The following is a 25863-nucleotide window of genomic DNA, read 5'->3' on the forward strand; positions in this document are numbered from 1 at the left end:
CAAGCTACAGGGACACGGAGACACGAAGGACATTCAGGGAGACACCTGGAACCTGTGAGCAACAGGGCAGGACATTCTCTTGCCACAGTCTGTAGGCTACAATGTAATGCAACACATTCAGACAGGCAGCCTGTGGAACCAAATATGAACAGACAAATAAAGAAATAAATATATATATATATATATATGTACAGTAGACTGTATATATATGTACAGTATATTGTATATCTGCGAGCAGATTGTATGTGGATCTGTCAAATTAAACGAACAACCCTTGGATTAACTTGAAGATTTTCACACAAAGCAACGTTTGTAACACAATATTTATTTGCATTTATGACAACAAAATATAACCGAGTCAATAACGATGCGAGACATCCGTTTGTATCTTTCATGTACGGTTATTTAGTGAAACATTGAACACTACTCAAAGCACCATGATTTGGCTTGTTATAGATATCAAAATGGCCTCGATTTTTTGCACCTTATTTAATGCATTTAGAATGCGTTCCACTGACCTCGTCGCGTCAGACCATTTTAACTGATCGGGTCTTCTACCACAGGTCCAGCTTGTCCAGGTAAGGTGCCAGGTGAAGTTGTTGTTTCCATTTTGCCATGAATACTGACGCTGTGCTTACTTTTTGGCAATAAAAAAACAACAACTGGAGAATGAAAGCAATTCATGTGGCCGTGAGTGTCAGTATTTTAGCGCTGGTCGCACCAGAAAGGGGTACATCCTCGTATCTACGCAAAAATATTCGGTTGTAGAAATTTGATGACGTTTGTGAACTACGGTAACTGGCAAGCCAACTAATATAATGCTAACCAGCCTGAAACATGCTAGCGCTAGTGAGTCACAAAGCTTTCTAAGCTTCTCTGTGCTGTTCACTCCCCTTAGCATTTTGTTCCAACCTAGCTGGCTTACTAACCAGGAGTCCCAAGCTTTTTAGCTTTGTCCCCAACAGGACGGTAAATTCACTGTTTAATTAAATGACGTATTGTCTTCTGTCTCATAAGTCTGCGAAGCACGTCTCTTTTGTGAAACCGTTTCTACTCCAACAGAGGAGGTTGAATAAAAGTGAACGGTGCAACACAGCGAAGAAGCCACTATAGCCTCCTCCATTTTGGACTCTTTGGCTTTCTGTTCCCTCACACTTTTACTATTGGTCAGTGGCGCTAAATGTTCACGCGAGTTGAACTCGACGTGAAAAATGTATTTTACAACACGTCCTCATACCTAAATGACAGGTAGGTCGTTTCGGTGGTTCGCAAATGACCTCCAAAACGACATAATACGACGCTCTATTCAACATTGTAAAACGGTCGCAAATTAAACAGTTAATGCTGTGAAACAAAACTACTTGAGTTTAAGCAACAAAACTACTTGGTTAGGTTTAGGAAAGATCATGATTTGGGTTTAAATAAGTATTTATGTCATGTAACTTACGCCCGTAGGGTCAAATAAATCAACGTTGATGTTTGGTTTCACACGGGACACGCACAGCAATCTTCTGAGGGAAAGTAAACATATTGGTTTGACCCACACATCCTCCCAAAGCGGACTTTGTCCCTCTTGTCACTCCCCGATGTAAGTCGAGTGCAGATTTGAGTTGCTCATGCGTCACTTTGCGACAGGTAGCCTACAAGATGCTAACGAGAGACTTCTGTAATGTCAGTACAGTAAAAATGGACCTACTTAACCAAGTTGGTTCACTGCTGGCTACAAGTTAGCATCAAACACAACAAAGGCTGTCACTTGTCAGCCATAGATAGCTAAAACATTCTTAAAATGACTGCTAGCTTAGCTACAAGCTAGCAATCAAACAACCATAGATAGCAAAAACGTTTTTGAATTATTTCCATCTTCTGTCATTGTTTGTAATGAGAAAAGTTTATTATTTCATGGATTTCACAAATTTTAGTATGACACGTTATGCTGTAAACCGTTTAAATTTTGAGCAAATCTGCACTCGACTTACATCATGGAGTGACACCTCTTTATACTACGTCACCTGACTTCCGCCTTTGCTCCCGCCATAATTACTACGGCTAAGAAAAGTTGCTGCCTGACAATAAACATAAATATGGGTCATAACAAGCTGCATGCACAGATCTTTTTTTTTTTTTTGGTGAAGAAGGTCTGGTATTTACCCCGCAAGAGAATCCACTGATCATGGCGATTCCACTGAAGTTGGCGTGAAATGTGCATTTCATTGCATTTTAGAAATGTGTTCACAAGAAACTTAAGAAACATGATGCTTTCTCAGCTCGGAGCGTGCACGGGGTGTTACTGTAGCTCTGCAGTATTAAGATACACACTCTGATGACAGTAGTGCTGTTGAACTTAAGTTAAATGAAACACATTATACAAAAGGTCTCTCACTAAATGAACAGAGTATACAGTTGCAGATACGCCTGTGTGTCGTGGAACCTATCTTCAAAAGAGGAGAAACATATCGGACCATATACGTCAATGGAAACAGTTTTGTTGTGGTGATTACTGTCCAAGGAACCTGCTGTGCTGCGTTTAGTCGGGTATAGATGAAGCCAGAGAAGGTGCGTACTGTTGGTTGTTGCCTCCGTGAGCTTTGCCGCCATCCAGTTTGACGTAGATCTCGTCTCCCGAGTCCAAGTGCAGCACGGCGCTGTTGCTGGAGTCGTAGTTCTGGTCTGCATCTTGAGCAATGGCACTGGCTCGTACTGGGAGGGGGGGGGGGGGGGGGGGGGGGGGGGGGGGGAGGAAATGGAGACGTTTTAATAAGCCTTAGTTAATAACAGAATAGAAATAGAGACTGAGTAGAAAAGTTCATCTATGCCTAGAGGCAAAGTGAAACAGCAGTGGTGCACCCTTAAAAAATAGACACTCAAAGGGAAAAGGGAAGAGGAATGTTGGGTAAATAGGTTAAAACCACTACTAACCATTATGGAATAATGATAAACAATAGTTATAAAAATCAAGTTGGATCCAGAGACACTTATAAAAAGTTTGAATTGAATCCATCTATATTGAACATAATAATATTAAGACTCACATCTGACTACTCATGCAGCTGGAGCTGTTAACATCTGCAGGAAGCACTCATTCAAACAGGGTTTACACACACACACACACACACACACACAAACAAACAAAGAGCATGCACACTGAGAATATGCAGTTATATAAGTCGTGTTAAGGAGAATAACAGATCGAGCCTCAGGCAATGTGCGCTTTTTGAGCAATATGCATATATCTCAGGTAATTTACTGAGTCTCTATTTTTAAAAAAAAGACCAATTTTTGCGGAAATGTCCCCTTAGATGTTGTCACGACCAAGTCAAAGTGTACTGGACTCGGTTCGACCTGATGGTCGTCATTATTCATCCTGTTGATCTATAGGTCCAATCTTACCTGTCCGTTTTTGCACAGGTCGGCCCACATGCTGGTCCCGTCTCCTCCCCGCATCAACACATGGTAGGTGAAGAAATAGATCCCGGACACATGGCAGGTGAACTTCCCGGTGCTGGCGTCGTACTGGTTCCCCAAGTTTGTAATCACGTCGTCAAACTTTAACACCTCATACCCCTCATGTGGGTTCTTCAGACCAACGTAGAAAGCGATCCTGAAACTGTTGGCCGTGGAGTTCACACCGTCCGTTTCGCCGTTCTCAGACCCAACAGGTCCGGTTACCGCGGGGAAGGCGAGTTTACCGTTGCCGCGCTCACCCGGTGGCCCCCTCGGACCCGGGGGTCCTGGTTCTCCCGGCGGACCCCTGGATCCCGGTTTACCCGGTCGCCCGGGCTCCCCGCGGCTCCCCTGCGCCATCGGCGGCTGCGGAGCGATACCGTTTACGTTCTGGATCACCTCCATGGCGGTGGCGCTTCCCGGTTTTGGGGTGTACGGGTCGCAAACCATCCGACAGGTGCCCATCATTTCGTAGTAATGAGCGGAGGTGTCCGAGGTGCGGAGCAGCAGTAACGGGACCGCCACGGCCAGAGCCAGCAGAACCATCGCGACGGCGGTCAGCACAAGGACCAGCCAGCACTTCCTCCGCGCGGCTCGGGGACGAAAGGACGAGAGAAACCCCTCGGAGCTGCTCTGGGGGGGAATTGTGACGGAGGACAGGGGGTCTTTTAGGACAACAAAAAGAAAAAGAGATTACGTTAATTGAGTGCGCATCCCTGGTCCCAGCTGTTCTAATTGGTGGCTTCGAGCCCCTGGGCAGTGGCTGTGACCGGGGAGCGGGTGCGCGTCCTGGCTGGATGGATAGTTGCGCGCGGACAGCGGCGTCCAGCTGCAGCCAGCTGTCAAAGTTACTGGGGATAAGACCGGAAGAAACGGGATATGGCCTTCAAATTAAAAGTAGATTAAGGACGTGTTGCGTTTAAGACTAGAGAAAATGTGTAAAAATCAATTCAAATCCAAATAGACATCAGTTAAGTTTACAGTTGTAAACTCTGGTGTTAAATATGCACGTTGAGCGTGCACATCAGAACCAAAACTGCATTTTTAATAAGCATTAGGATCTGACATGGGCATAGCACAATTGGCCCTGTGGAAAGGCATTTCCAATGGGCCCCTCCCCGCATCCACAGCTTTACAGTCTAGCAATTCTCTGGGTCCTCCTCACATGAGGGTACTCTGTCCCCTTTTCTAACCCCAGTCCGACAACCCTGGGATCTAAGGCTGCACTGCCTAGGCCACATTTATTATGTCAATCAATTATTATTGAGTATAATTGTATGATACTTGAGTACATGTTGCTTTATATTTCTATTCCACTACAGTACAGAGGGTCAATTACTTTTTACTCCACTGCATGTAGATTATTTGACAGCTAGTAAGTAGGATATTTGCTAAATTTCTATTTTACACAAAACACATGGTCAGTTTATAATATGTGATGCATTGTGATGGATTAAACTAGACAAGAGCATGAAGCAGTTAAAATGAGCTGCAACTTTATCAACTGCAACCAGGGTTCAAATCCAGCACCATTTAGCAGCCAAATGCTGGTGAAACATACTACTGCTGTCCACTAGCCCTTTGGCTGGTAGACAACAAGGTCATTTTGAACCCTGACTGCCACATAATCGTACTGTGCATCATTAATAATGATTTAACTTAATAACATTGACAGGACCAGATACAGTATGAGTCATCTTTCTGTACTTAAGTAAAAATTTGAATGCAAGCCGTTTACTCTTTAGTTTTACCACTGCATCCGGCTAACCACCAAATCATCCACTTTCTGGAAACATAATTATTAGACAAAAAAAAAAATCAGATTACCAACAACGGTTTTATTTTTAAATGTGCAACAGGAAGTCCTCTATTTAGGTTTGACTGACTTGACAGGGGACCAGGCGCCTCTTGTGCGTAAAGTTTAGGTCTGCACAATTATTATGCAAGAAGGCACTAAACATTTATTCATAAATATGTATAGAATATATATGAATGGAAAAAGATATCAATCTTACATTGGAATGTATCATTCCATGCGTATATACCATGCCTTAAAATGCCAAATGACTGCACATTTATCTCATAAATCTCATAGAGTCTTCGTGTATGCATTCTTATAGGGGGAATACATAAGAGGCCAAAATGACCATGCAGTGTATTCTCACAGTCCCCTTTTGGAAATGATGGTTTTAGAAAGAGATCCATGCATTTTTCAGGTACATGATCGAGGATTTGGATTTATGTCTAACCCATCTAAGATATAATAATAAGTCAGTGCTGAAAATGTATTTGTTATCAAATCTGGGTGGTTATGCAATCCATTATGTGCCATCCATGATCACATCCGGTAGACTCCCCAAATCAACAGAAATTAAATAAAAACGGCAAGAATGTTTATTACGAATTCGGCTTGACAAAAATACGGGTTATAGTCATGTTTAAAGTTGGGATAACAGCAACTAAACACATCCACATATTTGACTCAGACCTTGAGGGGGTCTTTTCAAAGTCAGAACCAATGGCTGAAGGCAGGTTCACTATGACATCAGATGACCAACTGCACAACAGCAGACAGAGGGGGAGCAAAAAACCAGACGAGAGGGGGTATTGCGGGGGGGGGGGGGGGGGGGGCAGATAATATATGCAGGAAATGGACCCGAGATGTCTGACGGCTGTCGGCACCTTCAGCTCCGAGCTCCCCAGCTGAAGGGACATATTTGATGTCTTGTTTCGCGAGGTGGAGCACCACGGGCCTTGAATTTCAATCCTCCAACAAATTAAAATTCTTCTTGTGCACAGACAATCATTGCTCTATTGCATACAGATTTGTCTTAAATACATCTTTAGCCTCCTTTGTTTCTTTGCCGGTGAGGCCACCGTGCACTTTTCCTAGGCATGTGGTTTAAGATCACAGCTGTTGAGTAAGATTGCCATTAATGCCTCCCATTGGTTGTTTTTATTCAAAGACTGATAGCTCTTTAGACACTCGATAAAGAGCGACTTTGCTTATTGGAAATATAAGCATCTATTGATTTTATCCTGAAGCTCAAAAATTCCCCATGATGGAGCTGAAATACTTCAAATGTGCAGGTTGGGAACTAAGCACCTGGAATTAGCGCACAGGCCCCACATCCACAAACAGAGGCTTTAGAGATCAAGGCGATGCTGAAAACTCTTCAGAGGCCAGAGACCAGGCTTAGCTGAAGCCCTCCGGTCCCACTGCAGAAGCCTACCCACTCCCCCGTTTACACCCCCTAAGCAATTTCAACTCGTGCTCCGCTCAGCTTTAACTCCCCAGAACACGGCTCCAGCCGGGCTGCTCATGTCTGAAGGTGAGAAAGAGCACGGCAAGACGTGAGAGCTCGGTCAAACATGAAATTGAGGGTTTAAATTAGAGGACAGCCCTGGCAAAGCTGGAAACTTCAATTAGAAATTGTCAGACAACGCAAGAATCATCTGCAAAACAAAACCCCTGAAAATAAGGATGCAGAACACAGAGAACATTGTGCTCCCCCGACTCTGCTACGTACATGACTGCACAAATGACCTTTACTCAGGATTAGTACAGTGAACTGCAGCTTTAGGCTATGGTGAACCATGCACGGCACACTGTCCACATTGTGCACTGCAGCTGCTGAGATTAGCCTACCCCGGGGCCCTGCCGGGGCTGCCGTGCTTTAATCACACTGCGTGTTAGTGGACTGCTGTGTCACGAACCATACGGTGAGACAAATGAGTCAGCCCATCATTAGCTGCCTTTAGACTTTCATTTAGTGAAATCATAGAAGTATTAACAGTGACATGTACTTGAATCTTGAAGATTTACATGACGTATAACCCTATTATTGTTTTCTACAATACCCATCAAATGTATTTACATTCAGTCCTCTCTGCGTAGTTGTTTTTTGGAAGTGTGGTGGAGTCTGCTATTCCTATTCTAGATTAAGATATCCTAGGGGTTAGTTGGCAGAGCAGGCGCCCATATGTGGAGGTTTACTCCTCGACACAGTTGCCCCGGGTTTGACTCCCACCCCTAGCCCTTTGCTGCATGTCATCTCCCCTCTCTCTCCCCTTTCATGTCTTCAGCTATCCTGTCAATAAAGGCCTAACAATGCCCCAAAATTAATCTTTAAGAAAGAAGATTGCCTACTTAAGCATGGAAAGGCTATCCAAAGTAAATGTGCCCATCATGCGGAGTTGCTTTTTTAAGAGTACCACATGATTAATCTTATTAAAATGATTGATGCATAAACAGGCAAGTATAATTTTAGTGTTGTAGCTTGTTGAGCCCGATGCCATTTTAACTACTGAACATGTTGTTAAGTCTATGGATTGAAGATAGGAAAAACTGGCAGGAGAGGAAAACATCAGATGTGTTTGGAGCGATGAGGAGACTGTCGCCTTCCTCTCATTAATACATAAAACAAATGTCATAAATCCATCAAGTTTTCTACAGTGTTTTGTTTGTTTGGGGTTTGACTGTCACTCTTAATTATGTCATCTTGTCGCACTCTCTTCTTCTGCAGTGGTTTAATAGCACTCCTGATGTTTCCAAATCATAATATTTACATAACAGTAGTGGATGGACATGTGCAGGGATTTTACATTTTTTTTCTCAGATTTTCGGGAAATCAGTTTAAAACTTTCCCTTGCTAGTGGTGTTGGCAAACGCACTGAGGATTGAAGATGACGTTAGTCTTAACACTCTGATTCCATGACTTGGATATTTTTGCAGATAATAAGTAACTCCATGAGCTCATTTATGTGTTCATCAGTTGTTAGAGTCCCCTGGAAACTCCTTTTGTTGTGGAACTTAGTTTGGTTTTGTTCCGTGCAACTTGCAGTGTTTCATCATTTGCTTGTGTGTTCTGGGTGACACTTTACTTCAAGGCAAGGCAGCTTTATTTGCATAGCACATTTCAACAACAGGGCAATTCAAAGTGCTTTATATAAAATCAGTTAAACAGATAAAACACAAGTACAAACAGTTAAAAATCATAAGCATTAAAAACCAATAAAACACATGAATAGACAGTTTAAAACCAAATAGAAACATTAGGACACATAAAACACAAGAATAAAAGTTACAGTGCAGCATAAGAAATTTAAAGAAATGAGCATTCATTTAAAGAAAGGCAGCATCATACTTGAAGGTATCTACATAAGAGTGACATGACACTGTCATGAACGTGTCCTAAACATTATAAACAAGTCATACACTTTTATGACATAATTCTTCTTTTAGTAAGTGTCATTCGGTTTGGTCGAGACAAATTATGGTTAGGGTTATGGTTGGGGTTATGGTTATGGTTAGGGTTATGGTTGGGGTTATGGTTATGGTTATGGTTAGGGTCATGGTTGGGGTTATGGTTATGGTTGGTGTTAGTGGTGATGTGTCATGATTGTGTTCATGACAGTGTCATGTCACTCTTATGTAGATACCTTCAAGTAAAGTGTTACTGTTTTTTGTTTATTTGCAGGCTTTTCCTTTAGTTGCATATTTCCTGAAGTCATAAACCTATCTCGCCTGATGACAAGACTTTCAGAATGAATTATTGGTGTCATCAGATTCATTTAGGAATAGCAACACATACTGTACTGTATTCACTCAATGTGGGAAACCTTCACTGAGCCACAACAATACAGCGGTAAGCATTTGCATTTGCAACATCAGCTCCTGTCTTAACATGTGTCCCTAATCCCTAATGATGAAAAGCACTGAAGACACCTCCGCTCTTGAAAGCACAGAAACACATGTCTTCCTCCATGTAACATTTTGACAGTGAAGCCCTGTCAGATGGCAACATGGCTGTACCTGTCCACCTCAGGCTAACCGTTTATGACTGTGCCTTTCCTTCTCTGACACAATCTTTCCCATCCAACTCTCCCAATGCTGAGTTAATGATAATCTAGGAAAGGTTGCCATACCTCGCTGTATGCTCATTTTCACATCAATCCACAATCCACATCATCAGGCTTGTTCTAGGGAGAGTAGTAACTGAAACCTGTCCCTGCTGGATCAGAATAACCTCAGTGGTTTGACTTGTAAGAATAATGGCTTCCCACACCAGGGGATACCAGTAATCGATACCTATGAATGAAAAAATATAAAAATCCAATGTGTATGTCAAGGACTGGAACCTTAAGCGTTGTAAACAAACATGAGGCCAAGGCCGAGGGAGAGTGAAAGAGAGGGTGGCATGCATGCACTGTGTGTGCGCGCTTGTGTGTACGTGGTGACACTGATGCAGCGCTGTGAGCCAGGGGGATTCAACCTTTTGCAAGTGGCAAAGGCAGAGATGATGAAGTCATGTTGACAGTGTGTGACCCGCGGGGAGACTTCTTTTTTAACACAATTTTGTTTTTGCTTTTTGGTTCTAATCCCAAGGCCAGTTTATCAAAAACGCCAACAGCCACAGATGGAGTAAAAGGGAGAGGCTACTATTAACTCTCCTTCTCTAATGAGACAATATGAAATGAGTACATTTTTCTTCTTTTCCTTTTCCAACAGAATACAATGCGGTGTGAAAAACCCCAATCGAACCATTGTTAACGGATGTGTCAACATGAGATTGTTTTGGGACAAATGTCAGCATGCTGGCAATAGTGAATTATCCCCTTTCAATAATGTGGGTTGTACTTATAAGTTATAACTACAGCCTAGATATAAAGACGTTGTGTCTCTTTCCCCCCTTCCTGTAAAGCACTTTGTAACCACTGTTTAGTAAAAGTTTTTGTTTTTGTTGCAAACGTGAACAGTCTGTTATGTGGCTTCTGAATAGATTCCTAGATCATATTCATTGAATCTGTACATTTGTGGAGCCCAGTGCTCTTTCCTTCTCGCTCTGTTTTATCTACTGCACACACGTGGAGGCGTGGCTGGGCGGGGCTTTGGCTGTTGCGTCATCTTATCAGGAAGAGCGCATCAGTTAACAGAGAGCGGAGACGCGAGCTGAGTAAGTAGTTGAAAGTAGGTAAAAATATCGCCGTAAGTACCAACAGAAGCTATATTATGTTATGTTATTCATTACTTGTTCTAAATCTACACTGTATGCGTTCCTTCGTCGTCCTGTGAATCAGGAAAGCAACTTTATTCGGAGGTTAAGTCTCCACGAGTTCAGTCAAGGACAACAAACAAGGTGGCTTCTGAAGTTGTTCTGTTTTGAAGAGAATACCAATATGGATTTCTTGCAATTTAATGTTGTATCGCTAGTCGGTCGGCTTTAATAAATGATACAACATTACTTCAAACGGTTTCTGAAGAGACGCGGTTTTCTGGTAAATTCGGCACATACCTGAATGATAACCAATGCAGCACTTCTATAAAAAAAAGTACATTTTACTATTTCCACTGCTAATGGAACGTTACCGCACGTTAAGGGTGTATCGAAGTTAACAGTGGAGTTCGTAATGAAGTTTTGCATGATTGGCAGACTTCTTTGTTAAACCTGTGGGGTTTTAATTCTATTCATATTTTGGTATCTCATTTTTGAGCCATTTGGATAGACTAGTTACAGAGTTAGCTGTTACTGTCTTCAGGGTGTGTAATATCCTTTTACTCTATAATTTGGACACGATAATGGGAATCCTAATAGCATCCATATGACAGATAGAACTTTATTTGATATTGCATGTATTACATATTGTATTACTTAATAATGATGATTACTTTTTATTGCAGGTCCCATGTTGGATGAAAAATCAAGCCTCTAAGGTCAAGTCCTAACAATCTCTCTCTGTAAGTAAATATTAACATCCTAATGACTAATGAAACGTCTTGTTTTCTTTTTCTCCTTTTCTATTTCTTGGATTTTAGGAACAATTTAAAGTCATATGGGTGTAAATAAATATAAACCTAGTTAATGAGCATTTCTCTTCTGTATAGGTTTGTCGGTGCATTATGCCTGAGGAGATGTCGAGGCCTTTGATCCGAGGCAGAGTTGACGGAGGAGGCTCCAGACATCTTGAAGCCTCCATGTCTGAAGCTGGCGCTCCAGTTATTGGCATTCTGGGTACGGGCGACTTCTCCCGCTCATTGGCTAGGAGGCTGGTGGCCTCTGGTTACCAAGTAGTGGTGGGGAGTCGAAACCCCAAACGCTCCGCGGCTTTGTTCCCTGAAGAGGCCGAGGTGACACACACAGTGACACTGACACTGACATTCACACTCACCATGTAATTGGTGTTTTTGCTTCTCTCCCTATGGGTGATAATTATATGTTTACTCTGACTTTATCCACAAGGCATAATAACTGTTGTTACTATCCTGAATAGATCCCTAATCGGAGTCTGAGTCAATGGTGGTATGGGAACAGACTAAAGCAGTTTATTAGCAATTCTTTAAGTTTCCACTTCTATCGTCAGACTGTCAGTATTGGCGAATAAGGAATCAACAAGGATTCTTAGAAATGCATTTTCGGTATCAGCATTAGATAATTATATATTATTGTCATCTTCAAAAGATAAATACATTCCTAGCCATTTGATTGAAGTTTATTCTATTTCACTGGCCACTTATTTAGTTGATCACATAACCCTAAACTGCATATTACTACTGTGTCTTGTTGTTGTTGTTATTATGTACTTTATTGTGCATCTACTCCTGATGTCAAGGAAGGCTGGGCAATATGTCAATATTACATCAACTTTGATATATGAGGCTAGATATTGTCTTAAATTTTGGATATAGTGATAAATAGAAATCAAATGTAAGTGTTGTGTTTTCCAGGTTGTCATTTTTGGAACTTTCCAGACATTTGTAGCTGTTTTATTTATTATTCACCCACTTAGTCATTATAGCAACAATAATTGTGATTATTTATCAAAACTCTCATTGTGTTAATATTTTGTGAAAGCACCAATAGTCAACATTAGTGTAAGTTTGACTTATTTAAAGCTAATGTACTTGCACTTACTTCATGCTGTCCTGAGTTTGTACCTTCAAGGTTGAAAGCACTTGAATAGAAGTGGCTTTGGATGATGAATGACATGAAATGCAATGTAAAAATGTAATGATGTATTTGGTCAAAAATATCGTGATATACAGTATTTTTTCACCCAGCTCTTATGTGACGTAAAACCACTTCTATCTTTGTGTTCCAGGTGACCTCCCAGATGGAGGCAGCCAGCCAGGCAGACCTGGTCTTTGTCGCTGTGTTCCCCGAGCACCACTCCACGCTGGTGGACCTGAAGCCGACTCTAGCTGGAAAGACCCTGGTGGATGTCAGCAATGGTTTGAGAATCAACCAGGACGGGCCTTCGAATGCCGAACAGCTGGCCGACCTGTTTCCAGAGAGTTCTATAGTCAAAGGGTTTAACACCATATCAGCCTGGACGCTCCAGATGGGACCTCGGGATGGAAGCAGGCAGGTAGGTAGATTCACAGAGGCCCAGGGAAGCTTCTGACTTCAGATGAAATGTTTCCTGAAAGAAAAGAGGATGGAGGAGTCTATGTTTAGGGACTCTCTGAACTTAACCTCATCTTTTTTCCTCCAGGTTTTATTGTGCAGTAACAGTAGCAAGGCCAAGAATTCAGTGATGCAGCTCTGTCGCAGAATGGGCTTCATCCCCGTCGATATGGGCCTCCTCTCTTCTTCTCTGGAGATCGAAAACCTCCCCCTCTATCTATTCCCCTCCTGGCGCATCCCAGTCCTCTGCACCCTGTCCTTGTTCATCTTCTTTTACACGTACAACTTCCTCCGGGACGTCCTGCAGCCCTATGTCACAGCGCATAGGAATGTTTTCTACAAAATGCCCATCGAGACCGTTAACGTCACTCTTCCCTCCGTGGCCTTGGTGATGTTGGCGCTGGTCTACCTGCCTGGTGTGTGTGCCGCGTTCCTCCAGCTGTGGTCTGGCACCAAGTACAACCGCTTTCCTGATTGGCTGGACCGGTGGCTAACTAGGAGGAAGCAGCTTGGACTGTGTAGCTTCCTGTGTGCAGCTCTACACGCCATCTACAGTCTGTGCCTCCCCATGAGGAAGTCTGCCAGCTTCAAACTGCTCAACGCTTTAAAACAGGTGATTAGAAAGATGCATAGGAACGTTTTACACCCTATATAAACCCTGACTGTCACAACAGTGTAGTATATGCAAAGAAATGAACCCTGGACACAGGATTTAGTTGTTTATTGTGTGATGTCTAGGGGAAGGACTTGTGGATTGAAGAGGAGGTTTGGAGGATGGAGCTCTATCTCTCCGTGGGCATCATGGCCCTCGGGCTGCTCTCTCTGCTGGCTGTCACCTCGCTGCCCTCAGTGGCCAACACTGTCAACTGGAGGGAGTTCAGCTTCATACAGGTACACACATGCACGCACGCACGCTATGATGTACTAGTTACATAAAGAAACACAAGAAAAGTAGATTTGAGTGTGTCCCCACTGAAAGACCCTTTTTCTATGAAATATGTACTGCAACATGGATGGATTTCTATTCTTCTTGGATGCAGGGTAAAAGACTGACAGAATGAATACAGAATGATGGCCAAAGATTGACAGACAGTTATGACAAATAAACATACAGGCAGAATTAGGCATCACGCAGATATGTGACAGACACACACATGTCCTACATGCTGACATACACACATCACACATTGGCGCACATCACTCACATATGCACATACAAACAGTGTGTTGGCCCAGTTTCGGCGTTAAACTTGGGCTATGACAAAGCCGTCAGGAGTGTGTGACTCGGTACACACACACACTCACACACAGACACACTCGCTCCTCTCCTCCTTAACTTCCCCCATCCTGGCCTCCATTTCTCCAGGACTCGCGGTCTGTCGGTGCTGCCTTTTCCTTTCATCTTACCGTTCAGATAATCCGGTGGCTGTCAGATTAGTCATGTGCGGACAGCCGGAGCAATAAAACAGCAACTTTCTGCCCAGCACATCTAGACTGGCTCCCTGCAGCTGCAGAACATTGTGGCTTATCCAGTTGTGCCTGTTTGTCGATGAGGTAGTGTGTGCATACTTGTTTATGGGTATAGAAGTGTGTACTGTATGTGTGTGTGTGTGTGTGTGTGTGTGTGTGTGTGTACTGTATGTGTGTTGCTGTGTGTTTGTGCATCACTCACAAACATGATTTACCACAATTACATGCTAAAGGTTCTTTAGGTTTAGTCCCTAAAGGCAGGACATTATCCACTTGACCTCTGTTTTTTTTATTATTTTTTTTTAAGTTTACTAAATTGATAATAAGAAAAAAGAGCCACAGCATTTGTAAAATACTGTAAACCAGAGATGTGTTGAGCTTGTGTCCGACTCGTTGTATTTTAGCAGTTTCTTATCAAAAAAGTAAGTAGAACAAGGTGACCACGCATGAACGGTTCCCCTCTGTAATGTTACAGTACAAGACGCCTCTTTTTTTTTGTCCCGTTACTCATCCTCATTATGTAAGACAAGAGGTCCATATGCAGTCTCGACTTATAATGCTCATAATCATTTATTTCTTGCTGTGCTCTTTGTGACACCAGAGAACGTAATAGGGTTCGGTGAAGTGCAGCAGGACGCGCGGTCGGTCCCGAGACTTAGATTTCCCGATGTAGGTCCATGTGACGATGATGATGATACAGGATGACATCATCAAACTGTCAGTCCATATGACTTCATGCTTACAGCTCTTGGTTCGTATGTAGAAAGTGTGTGACCAAAAACCGGACAAGAACTAGAAGGCAACAATGTATCATTCTACTAAACGTGTAAAAGTCACGTCATTTGTGGCCGGGTTAGCTCAGTTGGTACAGCAGGCGCGCATTTATAGAGGTTCACTTCTCGATGTAGTGGCCGCGGGTTCAACTCTGCCCTGCAGCCCTTTGCTGCGTGTCATTCCCCCTCTCATGTCTTCATCTATGGAAAATGAAGGCCTAAAATGCCATAAAGAAAAATCTTTAAAAAAACAGAACACATAATTTGATGTCCATATTTTTTTGTTTTTAGTTTTGAGTGCTATTTTGAGGCCAAAATGATTTGTAGCATTTCTGTTCTTTTGTTTTGTTATTGTGATTATGTACAAGAAAAACCACAACAACGCAAACAGTGCTCTCTAAATTACGTAAAATGAAACCCATTGCCATCATATGACAAGTTTTACTTTACAGAAATTGCTAATATGTAATAATGCAATGCCATAATCTTAGACCTGCAGAGCAAATCAGTGACTTAAGTGTTGTATAATATCATTAAGTGAATGATATTAGTTTCATCTTCTTATTTTTTTAAAAGGTTAAGTATTTCCTCAAACAGCACTGTAAGTTTAGCAAACATTACTCTAACCGAGGGCTTGGAGTGTATTTGTTGGGGACTATTTTCAACAGCGGATTATTACAGGTTCACAAATATATCCACTTTAAATACCACAAGACCTTTTTTTTCTGCATAGATGGAGACACACTTGTTGTACCGATAATAGACGTGTTCACGGCAGACATGTCATGTCAAAGCAGGAAAAGAAGGTGTAGCTAATAACATTTATAAGTGGTTCCCTATCTCATTTACATTAGGTGAGCTAGTTCACGGCTTTGGATTGGACACGCTGCTCACTGAAGAGGACTTCCTGGAACTGTAAATGTCCGTGCTTCACAGTAGTAAAAAGCAAAGGGTGGCCTTTGCTTTTCCTATTTTGACGGGTCAAAATGTCTGCTGTGGAAAGGGTCTATTGGTCCACAATCCCCCAAATTCCCATTCGATTTTTTTTAGACACACCTCAGAAATGCTTTTGCTTTTGCTGTCAATCTACAATAATCATTTTGTTTCTTTTTTCCCCTTCTTCTTTGTTTAAATTGCTATCGTTCCACTGTAATAAAATGTTGACAATTGGAAATAATTATGATTTGCTCTCCCCAGTTAGTGTGTGTTTTAAAAAAAGAAAAAAAAGTGTATTTTAGAGCTCCTGGCCCTTACTTGACTCACCCTGGTAAGTCATTTTTAATTTGTGGGCCCTGTAGGTACAGTACATGGCACATGCACACGCATATGCACACACACACACACATACATAAGTGGGGTTGATTCAGGTCATGAGTGGTAGGTCAGTGTGTTTCCTCAGGGTCTGCAGCAGCCTGTAACATAGTGAGATAATGTAGTGGACTGTGAACTGAAGAAGAGTCACTTCAATCCATGAGGGCCATATACTGTATTTGGAGGACAGGATGATTGCAATGAGACATTGTCTTCACTTCAAAATGCAATCTGTGACCTTCCTTCTTTCACCTCCTGCAGTGCACGCTGGGTAACTGCGCCCTGTCCATGGCCACCCTCCACACACTCCTCTTTGGCTGGGACCGTGCCTTTGATCCGGCCCAGTACCGCTTCTACCTGCCTCCTACCTTCATACTGGTCCTGATTCTGCCCCTCGCCGTCCTGCTGGGCCGCCTGGCTCTCTGTGTGCCCTGCGTGGCCAGGCGGCTCGGACAGATCCGCCGCGGCTGGGAAAAGAGCAGACACATCCGCTTCACCCTGCCGGACGATGACTGCTGCAACGGGCTGGAAAATGTCAGTAATGTGTGAGAAACACACTGTAAGGTGTCTGTGTGTGTCTGTGTGAGGATCCACACAAAAAGGTGTGACAGTAGAGCTCCTTATGTGTGCACTCATGAATATAAACACCACTCACACAGACGATAAATGATTTATACACCCATGGAATGTATTGAAGGCCCCTCTCTAAGTCCCACTGCAAGATTTCAGAGATGTGTGAGCTTCTTTTGATCAGATTAGCCGGTAGTTCCTTAGAGATATTTGACCAGTAGAGCTGTGGTCGTCAACCTTATTGCACTATGCATCGCCCCTAATCAGTATTTAGTTATGCTTTCTACTCTAATTTATTGTTATGTACTCTATTTGAAGAACTGAAGGAGAACAATAATAGCTTCTGGTTTCATTCATGCAAAACAGTCCCTGTTACACTTCTAATGAACCTGCTGAAGACTTTATCTGAGTTTTGCACAGATTCCATATGTGAATATTTGAAATATGATTTCTTGCCTTGTGCATTCCTGTCGAATAATTATGTTTTCTTTTTGCACTTCAGGACTTCTACACAGATTGATTTTTTTTATTTTTATTTGGTCAGCCAGTCGTCAACATAGCCCAACATTGTTTTCATTTGGATTTCCACTGGCAACAGGGTTTAATTTTGCCTTGACAGCTTGTTTTGCATAACTTTTGACAACTTGATGTCCGGGTCTGTATGGAAGTTATCAGGGTGGGGAGGGAGGCATTTTAGATGATGTACCCCGATTTAAATATTTGATGTCCTCTACCATTACACAAATTAGAAGTGTAGAAGTAGCAATTACCATATGCATGGCAAATGATGTGTAGCTTTTTTACATTCTATCCATTTTTGTGTTGGCACTAAGGATTGCTAAATGTAAAGCACCTGTTTTATGCCCAAATTAATTTTTTCTGTGCAAAGCGATGTATGCAAAGGAAACGGATGGACGGATTCCCTCCCTCGAATAATTTCTCTACAGTCCCTTCCTCAGGTGTTTAGGAATTGTTCGTGGCCAACTGAAAACCCAAAGACTGAAGCTGAAGAACACTGCTGCTGTAGCTGCCATGCTCTGCTGCAGTGTGTCGGTTTTCAACGTCTAGTACAGACAAGTGGTTACACAACTTTTAGGAAAAATATCATTGACACCTTGCCTTTTTGTAGTTGTGTCTCTTTTACATGGTTACAATGTGATTTAGTTCTAACTGACCTGCTGATGAAGTACCCATCAGCACACATTTGACTTACAAAAATATCAATAGACTGTTACAGAACTTTTTTTTATCATTTTTCATCATTAGCATGAAAAGCACCGTTTTCAGCTGTTTTGTTTTATTATACGAGTTTGTATGTTATCAGTTTTGTGAATTTGCCAAAGATGATTTTCATCGTTACTTGATAGGTAGTAGTGAAATTTAAGCAGTTTCTAACTTGAATGAATGCATGAATGGAAATAATTCAAATGGAAATTTTGAGAACATAGAATAAAACATTGTTTTCTACATTTCTTTTTCCTATTGTGTTGTCTTAAATAATGGAAAATAGGTTTTTAAATCTGCAATAAAGGAATTGTTAATTGAGCCAAAGGCTGAAATAACACACAACTATCTTCACTGTTTAAACGTTATACTAATGTCCACTGATAATGATAAAGGAAATAATAATCTCATCTCAGGCCGACCCATAGTGTGCAACAGCAACGAACCCACCAGATCATGAAATGTGTGGATGCTGCCATCTTGTGGTGGAAGAACATTTGTTCCCCCTTTTTCCAAAGGTAAAAACATTTCATTTGACATGAATATGTACTTTAGAAAACACAAGTAATAAGAGACATTTGGTTTCCACATGGCTCTGCTAAAACAAAGTCAACAAGTCATGTAAAAAAAAAAAACAGACAACGGGTATAACATCAGTAAAGGATTCAATCTGCTTCAAAAAAAAGTCAAATATGTGAAAGAGGCTATAAGTTTTGTTAAAAAATATGTGTTTTGCAATGCTGCAAGTGTAACTAGAAACCCCCAGTGTCATCTAGCTTTGGCATTAATAGACATAATCTTGTAAGATGAGTATACTAATAATAATAATTATTATTATACTTGTAAAATACAAGTCATGCCAAGTGTTAAGAAATCCTGTGTGACTTCAACTATCAAATCAAACTATATTGTTCCCTTATAATTAAAGAATTGTAAAAGTGTCCAGCAAGGAGTGTCTTGGTGCCTTCACTGGCGGTGTGGCCTTAAGAAACTCCCTCCCACTTTCTGCTCCTCAGCACATCCCAACACAGAGAAAGGTCTCTATTGCAGGACGAGTTGGACAAGCAAGGTGCAGGGACAGCAGCAGCAGTGTGTCAGTTTCAACCAGCAGTCATGAATGTAAGTACTCTTCTACGTTGAAGCATTCCCAACAATGTTTCATAGAAGATTTATGGGACTGTTAAGTCATCTCTCAGGGATGTTCGCTTATGCAGATTCACAGGGAGGTTGTTCCAGAGCAGGAATCCCTCTGCTTAGCTACACAAGACGTGTAAAGTCTAGTGTAAATGTAATGAGGCGATGAGTTACAGAATTGAACAAGAGTATAAAAAAACAAAACACCATTTTGCATGTAAGTAAGTCTGGTTATAAGAAGATGTCTGTGTCAGCTTGTGTTTTCTCTGATCCTACCAGGAGTCCTTTGAGCAAGCAGTGGAGGATGTGAAGTCACTGAAACAAAGACCCGGCTATGGAGTGCTGGGGGATGTGTATGGTTTATATAAGCAAGCCACAGTTGGCGATGTTAACATAGGTGAGTGTCTGGAGTGCAAATGTTCTGTTAAGGTTTCTAACATTGAAGAATACATGTGAAAACACACAAAAAAAGACAGTTTCTGATATGCTCCGAGTCATCTAGGGAGGGCACCGGCAGGGTGTGATGAGAAAGAATGCGGTTTGACCAGTTAGGTGTGTCTGGGTGAGCCCATACCTGATTTACATGAAGCGGCTAATTTAAAAAAAGAAAAGAAAAAAAAGACAGTTTTACAAAAAAGAAATGCAGGAAACAAATTTTTGACTGTGTGTGCCCATTCTGTATGACTAAAAAAAACACTATTATGAATATGATTATTCACAATTAGGATTTTATGGCACCCAAAAGATCTGGTTTCAGATCTTAAGTATTCCTCTGTAACATTAAATATTAATGGCTAAATGTGAGACAAAAAAAACACAATTACAGGAATCTAAATCTGAAAACAGTGATACATTTAGTACATTTTAATCCGTTTATTTGACAGTTTTAGTTATTACCAGATTCCAATTATAGATGCAAAATAGTTGAATAAACTTCATCGGGACTAACTGCAACAGTAGTAATATTCCTAAATATATAAAGTTGGTATTCTAGAAATACAGAGGTCTCCAGTGCAGGATCCCTACTCCTATCTTTAAATGTTTTTAATTACATGCATTTTTTTTGTATTTAATCTATTAAGTAAACTGGTCAATTATTATTTTGTCTTCACTTTTTGTATAACTTTTGTTTCCCACCATTAAGATCTAAATAGTGCAGAAATACTAAATCCTGTTTTTACTTATTAATGCGTCTAAAACTACACATTTTTTATGTATTGACTCTAAAAATACTACAATCAGCCTAAAAAATATCCATCACGTGTGCGTTTTTAACAGTAGAATGTGATAGGGGTAATAGTATAACACTATATAAACTGCATGAGTAGTTTTGACACTTAAAGTACATTATGCTTCAGTTATTTCACTTGTTGACGGTTGCGTTTACATCCACAGCGCGTCCAGGGATGTTTGACCTTGCAGGACGAGGAAAATGGGATGCATGGGAACGTAGGAAAGGTCAGATTTATAGAACTTTTTATTTGTATATAAATAACATGAAAGATTATATGCCAAACCTACAACTGATGTATTTGACCTTATATGTGTGTTTTTTATCCTGCAAGAACTAACTGGTTTTCTTGGTTCCATTGTGAACCAACAGGTATGTCCAAGGAGGAAGCAAAGGCCGCCTATGTAAAGTTGGTGGAGGAGCTGAAGAAGGAATATGGGTTCTAGAGTCTGTCTCTCGCAAATCATTTTGTAACGTAGCTTTTTCAAAATCACACGTCTTGTTCTTAAAAGTAACTCAAAATTAAAGTCCAATTTTACATGCTGCTACAATCTTTGGTACTTTGTTACTGTGTAAAGTGCAATTGATGGCTTTCACCGTAGCCTATGTTAGTGGCCTGAAGTATATATTTGTGCGTTGGTGTGTGCGTCGAGCCAGCGTGCGTGGTAGAGCGAGGGAGAAGTGAGATGGTGACGTGATTATCTTTGGAGCAAGACTCTAGAGTCATAGGAGAGAAACAACGTGTCTCCCCTGTGCTTTCTGACCACGCTGTGAAATCTGTAACAGCCCTCGCATTGATTTTATGTTTTTTATGACATTAGTAGATTTTACACAATCACACTTAAGATGAAATTCATTGAAATGCCAGAAAGCACTGCAATTTGTAGTTATTGGTACTCTACATTGGTTAAAACAAAAAAAGTACCACCAATATTTTGGGAAATACACTTTGACGAAAGCATTCGTATTAGCGTCCGTATGCTCAGTGGTGTAGTGTAATAAATAGGTATACTGTTATTTTTTGGGGGGGTATATCTTAGTGGGGGTTCTGGGTGTCCTCCCCCAAGGAAATGTTGACCAACAACTTCATATCCTGTATTTCGAATACACTTGTATGCACCAATTTACGGTGGCAATACCTTTATTTAGCCTATGTGAAGAATAAAAAAAACACAGATGACAATTCAAAATATATCAAAAATATAATGGAACGCATGTTGTTGCACGTCATTGAGCGTTTTTAAGTAGGTGTATGCTTATCAGTCCAGCTTGAGACTTCAAATTCTTTCAACAAAAAGCCTGCGTTTGAAAAAACTTTATCAGGGGTTTACAAAATGATGCTGTTGAGTTGCATTATGGAGAATGTAGAATCAGCTGTTTTTTTCAAAACAAAAGGGGTGAACAACAGGATATCTTCACCATTCTTTTTTTTGTTTTCTACCTGTGCCATTAAAGTCCCCAAAACATAATGTTGCAATAGTAAATAACCGTAGTACCCCCTTTAATTGGTATTTAAAAATGTACGTATAATTTATTTATATAGCGCTTTTCACAGATAAAAATTACAATGTGCAAAAAATACATTTCTATATGTGACATTTGAACATCATTGCCAAATTATTTTAATACATTTGAAGAAGAACTACAAACAAGTGCACCTGGCAGCTTACTAACTGGGCATCTACAGTGCATTTGACATCCTCATGTCATCAAGTAAAAACACTCCAGGGATTAGAAGAATATGCATTTGACAGTACCACAGTAGAAAACACCCAAGCTGCAGTTGTGTGCACTAAGCCAGGATCCATTGCGTATATCGACGATGAGAGTGGGAAAATGAGCCAATCCCGACTCGGATCACATCTGCACAGTATCTACGGGGAGTCCGCCGGCTGCCGGGCTGCCTGGAGAGCAGGGCAGCAGGGAGACCTGTGTGTGGGGAGAGCCACTGTGGCTGATGGAGCTGTGATGCTGCCGGCGCCGACTGGGGAGGTGCCGAGTTAGCCTCCATCTCCTCCACCTCCTCTGAAACTCGTGTTGCACCTGGAAAATGTTGCACATTACAGATCCCACATTTGCTCCACACGTCAACTTTTGGAGCTTTGAGTTTGGTCTCTAATTGGCTGAGCGTTTCTTACCTCTCCGTTCATGAAGCAGTAGAGCACAGCGACCACAAAACCCTTTAGAGGTGTGAGGAGAATAGGTCGGTGAGGGTAGTTTGATTCATTCTGACTAGATTAGACCTTCTATCTCTCTCATACATACACATGATTTACCTGTGTGGATGACAGAGCCAGCTCGGCAAAGGTCCATATCTGGAACACTGAGCTGCTGACTTCAACGGGGAGGAAAACAAACAGGATGTAATGCAGACCAAACAGAGCCACCAGAAAGAACGTGGATTTGATTAGCCTCCTGGTGAAAGGAAAAAGCAAAGTATTTTTAACCCTAACGCACTGACCTACTGTTTTATGTCCTTATATTTGCATCAGTCCCTGTGAAACTGATCTGCTTGTGTTTGTACTTTTACTCGTATTAACAAAAGCAAATGGGGAACCATCTTTATGACCTTATCTAATGCAAAGTTCATTCCCGTTCCTCAAAGACTATGCTTTTTCACATGTAAACCACCACTGGCCTCAACTTCACACAACAGATGAATAGTATAACTGTGCCACAATCCCAGAGTGGGATCCCTACTCACTTGTACTGGCTGAATTCATTCCTCTGTGCATCTGGCATTCTGAGTTTGTTTACCAGTATCCTCAAAATGCCCCCAAAAAAGATGAGATTGATCTGAAATGAGTAAAACATTATTGTTATACTATTCTGTCATGCAAGTTGTTTAACATTTTGGGAATAACGCTAGTTTGCGTTCTTGCCAAGAGCTAGAATAGAAGATTTATCCCGCTCACATATGTATGCTGAATTTGAACCTAGTGCCAGTTAGCTTAGCTTAGCTTAGCATAAAGACTGGAAACTGGGAAATGGCTAGCCAGGCTCTGTAAAAACTTTCAACATAAGGCTAAAAAAATAACGAATATAGCAATAAAAACTAAAACAATCACTGTAAAGTTGCCAGGCAACCAGCGATTACTGGTCCGTCCCAGAACCCACATAATAATCCATAATAGCACAATGAGCTTTGGAGTTGCTAGAAAGCGGTTTCCAGTCTTTATGCTAAGCTAACCTTACCAACTGCTGGGCTGTAACTTCAAATTGTACACATGTATGAGAGTGGTATCCAGCTTCTCATCTAATTCTTGGCAAAAAAGGTGATTAACTAAATTCCCCAAAATATCAAACAATTTTTTTTTATATAATGTTTTCAAAAATAATGGAATTTAAGTAAAAAATAAAACGTTTTACAGATATAGTCAGAAGAACTGGTACTCGAAGAATCCACCAAATCCATTCATGTCTCCTGGTTTCCCAACAGCTTTGGCAATGAAGTAAGAGATCGTTTTCAAATGACACACTTAATATGTAATAAAGATAATCACAAAACTGCAAATGAATGAGTGAAACCAATCGTTAGTCCCCTTACCCTTCGTCTTCATAAAAATACTTGGCGCATCCCCAGGAGACAATAACAATCAAAGGTAAACCTGTGTGATGAAATCAAGCTTGGGTAAACGGAAGCAAAGACAAAAGGTGCTATAATATTATTTCAAAACATTATATTTCTGCAACTTTAAACTAGCACTGTGAGGCCATTTAAGTAATTCCCTAAGTGTGACACAGGTAGGGTAAAAGGTTAGAGTAACCTCAGATGTTATGGCCGATTTATTGCATTATTGTGACTTATTGTTGTTTTTTGTGTGATGCACTTGATTTCTCCCTACCCCAGCTGAGGACGATGTACCAGGCGAGGTGTTTCTTCAGGGAGAAGAAGGAGCGGCTCACCAGGGTGATGAGGAAGTGACCCTCCGCCAGCAGCCAGCTGTAGTTTGCCAGGATGGAGTAGTTGGAAAACATCAACACCACCTTACATGCCACCTGCCGCACAGAAAAGAAGGGTGCGTCAATCAGACACTCCTATGTAAGCGCTAAGGGAAAAAAAATAATAACACCTTTCTGTATCTGTACAATGTAGATGTAAAGATGGGAGGGTGTGACATAAAAAGGGTCCATGCACCCATACATACAGGGTAGTGGTCACAGTGATAGAGCTCTTCATTGGTAAACAGCAGAGAGTCTCTGATGAAGATGAAGATGGCTCTCAGGATGAAGGAGATAAACAGCTGGATGTGAATGTGGTTCCTGGTACAGTGCAGCTTTCTGCAGAAATAGTTACATTCAACCAATGCATTTGACTCTAGTCTTAGTGGAAAGAGCGAGAAAGGGCGATGAAAAGGTGTTTCTCACCTAAACAGACAGAATATGGTGACGGCGATGGCGAGGGAGATGAGAGAGAGTGTGTATCCGGCTGTGTACATGGTCTTCACGTAGGAGAAATACAAATGGGAGTCTGAGGACTGAACAAAGGAAAGAGAGCAGCACTTTATCACCTCCAATACAGCAGATTAAAGATTCTTTTTTGGGGCGTTTTAAGACTTTATTTGACAGGAAATATGAAGACATAACAGTGGAGAGAAAGGGGGACTGACATGCAGCAAAGGGCCACAGGCCGGAATCAAATCTGGGCCCACTGCATCATAGAGTAAACCTCTATACGCGGACACTTACTCTACCAACTGAGCTATCTGGGTACCCCAAAACAGCATCACTTGACAATACATTGTATCTACCCCGCCCGATAATTACAGAGATTACAATCATAGCCACTGTGCGGGGACTTGAGAAGTCTAAGGGAAAGTTTACTACCTATTACGCTAATGTAAAAAATCCTAATGGTTAGCTACAAACATATTTAGAACACACCGCAGATAAAAGTTATATCTGCCCAGTAATACTTGAACATTTCACTTTTTTGTGTGGCTTTTTATTTTCTCTTACAGCTGATTGTTATTATTATTATTATTTTTTTTTTTCACCAAAGCTTCTTTAACCCTCTCATTCTTAGTCTCGCATCGCCAGACCTTCCTCCACAGCATTGTACAGGAGGGTCTGGCAAGTCCACACAGCATTCCGGGATTGGAGGAAAATGAGTTCTGGTTTATTGGCATTTCTTTAAACCAATCACAATCGTCTTGGTCGGCGCTAACCACCTGGCGGCGCCACGGTGCCGCTGCAAAATAGCCTCGGGAAGGAACTTGTATTGGTGGAACACGTGTAAATTCAAAAAGTAGTTTTAGTTGTGCAACAGAAAACTCAGATTGGACAGATAGTCTAGCTAGCT

At 41.4% G+C, this 25863-nt stretch overlaps 4 protein-coding genes across 9 annotated transcripts in view; 2 read left to right on the forward strand and 2 right to left on the reverse strand.

Moving 5' to 3' along the window:
* Positions 1-305: 305 nt before the first annotated feature.
* On the reverse strand, positions 306-4331 carry LOC116673972 (C1q-related factor-like). Its single transcript, XM_032506393.1, is given in 4 exon segments — positions 306-1570; positions 1995-2560; positions 2563-2701; positions 3391-4331. Coding segments are annotated over 3 exon segments (936 nt in total). The 5' UTR covers positions 3991-4331; the 3' UTR covers positions 306-1570; positions 1995-2363.
* A 6034-nt stretch (positions 4332-10365) lies between these two features.
* LOC116673974 (STEAP family member 3, metalloreductase) lies at positions 10366-18440 on the forward strand. Of its 4 annotated transcripts, none has more exons than XM_032506401.1 (7): positions 10366-10414; positions 11126-11182; positions 11330-11572; positions 12544-12810; positions 12937-13461; positions 13587-13739; positions 16664-18440. In XM_032506401.1, exons 3-7 carry the CDS (start codon positions 11345-11347, stop codon positions 16949-16951), a joined length of 1461 nt encoding a protein of 486 aa, XP_032362292.1. In that variant the 5' UTR covers positions 10366-10414; positions 11126-11182; positions 11330-11344; the 3' UTR covers positions 16952-18440. The 4 variants fall into 4 exon arrangements, with proteins under 4 accessions (XP_032362292.1, XP_032362293.1, XP_032362295.1 ...); XM_032506402.1 differs by having other exon boundaries at positions 10383-10400; XM_032506403.1 differs by lacking the exon at positions 10366-10414 and adding an exon at positions 10451-10583.
* Positions 16861-21116, forward strand: LOC116673976 (acyl-CoA-binding protein). 2 transcript variants are annotated; one of them, XM_032506409.1, is made up of 5 exons: positions 16861-16966; positions 19213-19315; positions 19610-19727; positions 20726-20788; positions 20934-21112. In XM_032506409.1, exons 1-5 carry the CDS (start codon positions 16911-16913, stop codon positions 21005-21007), a joined length of 414 nt encoding a protein of 137 aa, XP_032362300.1. In that variant the 5' UTR covers positions 16861-16910; the 3' UTR covers positions 21008-21112. The 2 variants fall into 2 exon arrangements, with proteins under 2 accessions (XP_032362300.1, XP_032362298.1); XM_032506407.1 differs by lacking the exon at positions 16861-16966 and adding an exon at positions 18631-18714 and having other exon boundaries at positions 20934-21116.
* An 859-nt stretch (positions 21117-21975) lies between these two features.
* The window catches only part of sctr (secretin receptor), a 5942-nt gene continuing 2054 nt past the window's right edge, over positions 21976-25863 (reverse strand). Inside the window, exons 5-13 of one of the 2 annotated variants that reach the window (XM_032506406.1) lie at positions 24930-25039; positions 24710-24842; positions 24407-24560; positions 24109-24169; positions 23931-24000; positions 23266-23357; positions 22838-22976; positions 22700-22741; positions 21976-22604 (exon numbers count right to left, since the gene is read on the reverse strand). In XM_032506406.1, the coding sequence (XP_032362297.1) occupies positions 22419-22604; positions 22700-22741; positions 22838-22976; positions 23266-23357; positions 23931-24000; positions 24109-24169; positions 24407-24560; positions 24710-24842; positions 24930-25039 (987 nt within the window). In that variant the 3' untranslated portion in view covers positions 21976-22418. The remainder of the gene's footprint in view (positions 22605-22699; positions 22742-22837; positions 22977-23265; positions 23358-23930; positions 24001-24108; positions 24170-24406; positions 24561-24709; positions 24843-24929; positions 25040-25863) is intronic. The other variant, XM_032506405.1, reaches the window with a different exon arrangement.

Source organism: Etheostoma spectabile, chromosome 24 (genome assembly GCF_008692095.1).
Source record: "Etheostoma spectabile isolate EspeVRDwgs_2016 chromosome 24, UIUC_Espe_1.0, whole genome shotgun sequence".
Taxonomy (NCBI): Eukaryota; Metazoa; Chordata; class Actinopteri; order Perciformes; family Percidae; genus Etheostoma; species Etheostoma spectabile.

Excerpts from the sequence above, each read along its gene's own strand:
- LOC116673974 (XM_032506401.1), top strand. The coding sequence starts at position 11,345 with ATGCCTGAGGAGATGTCGAGGCCTTTGATCCGAGGCAGAGTTGACGGA. Across the intron at positions 11,573-12,543 it reads TGTTCCCTGAAGAGGCCGAG|GTGACCTCCCAGATGGAGGC; the intron begins GTGACACACACA and ends TTTGTGTTCCAG. Across the intron at positions 12,811-12,936 it reads CTCGGGATGGAAGCAGGCAG|GTTTTATTGTGCAGTAACAG; the intron begins GTAGGTAGATTC and ends TTTTTCCTCCAG.
- LOC116673976 (XM_032506407.1), top strand. The coding sequence starts at position 18,653 with ATGAAATGTGTGGATGCTGCCATCTTGTGGTGGAAGAACATTTGTTCC. Across the intron at positions 19,316-19,609 it reads TTCAACCAGCAGTCATGAAT|GAGTCCTTTGAGCAAGCAGT; the intron begins GTAAGTACTCTT and ends TGATCCTACCAG. Across the intron at positions 19,728-20,725 it reads AGTTGGCGATGTTAACATAG|CGCGTCCAGGGATGTTTGAC; the intron begins GTGAGTGTCTGG and ends TTACATCCACAG.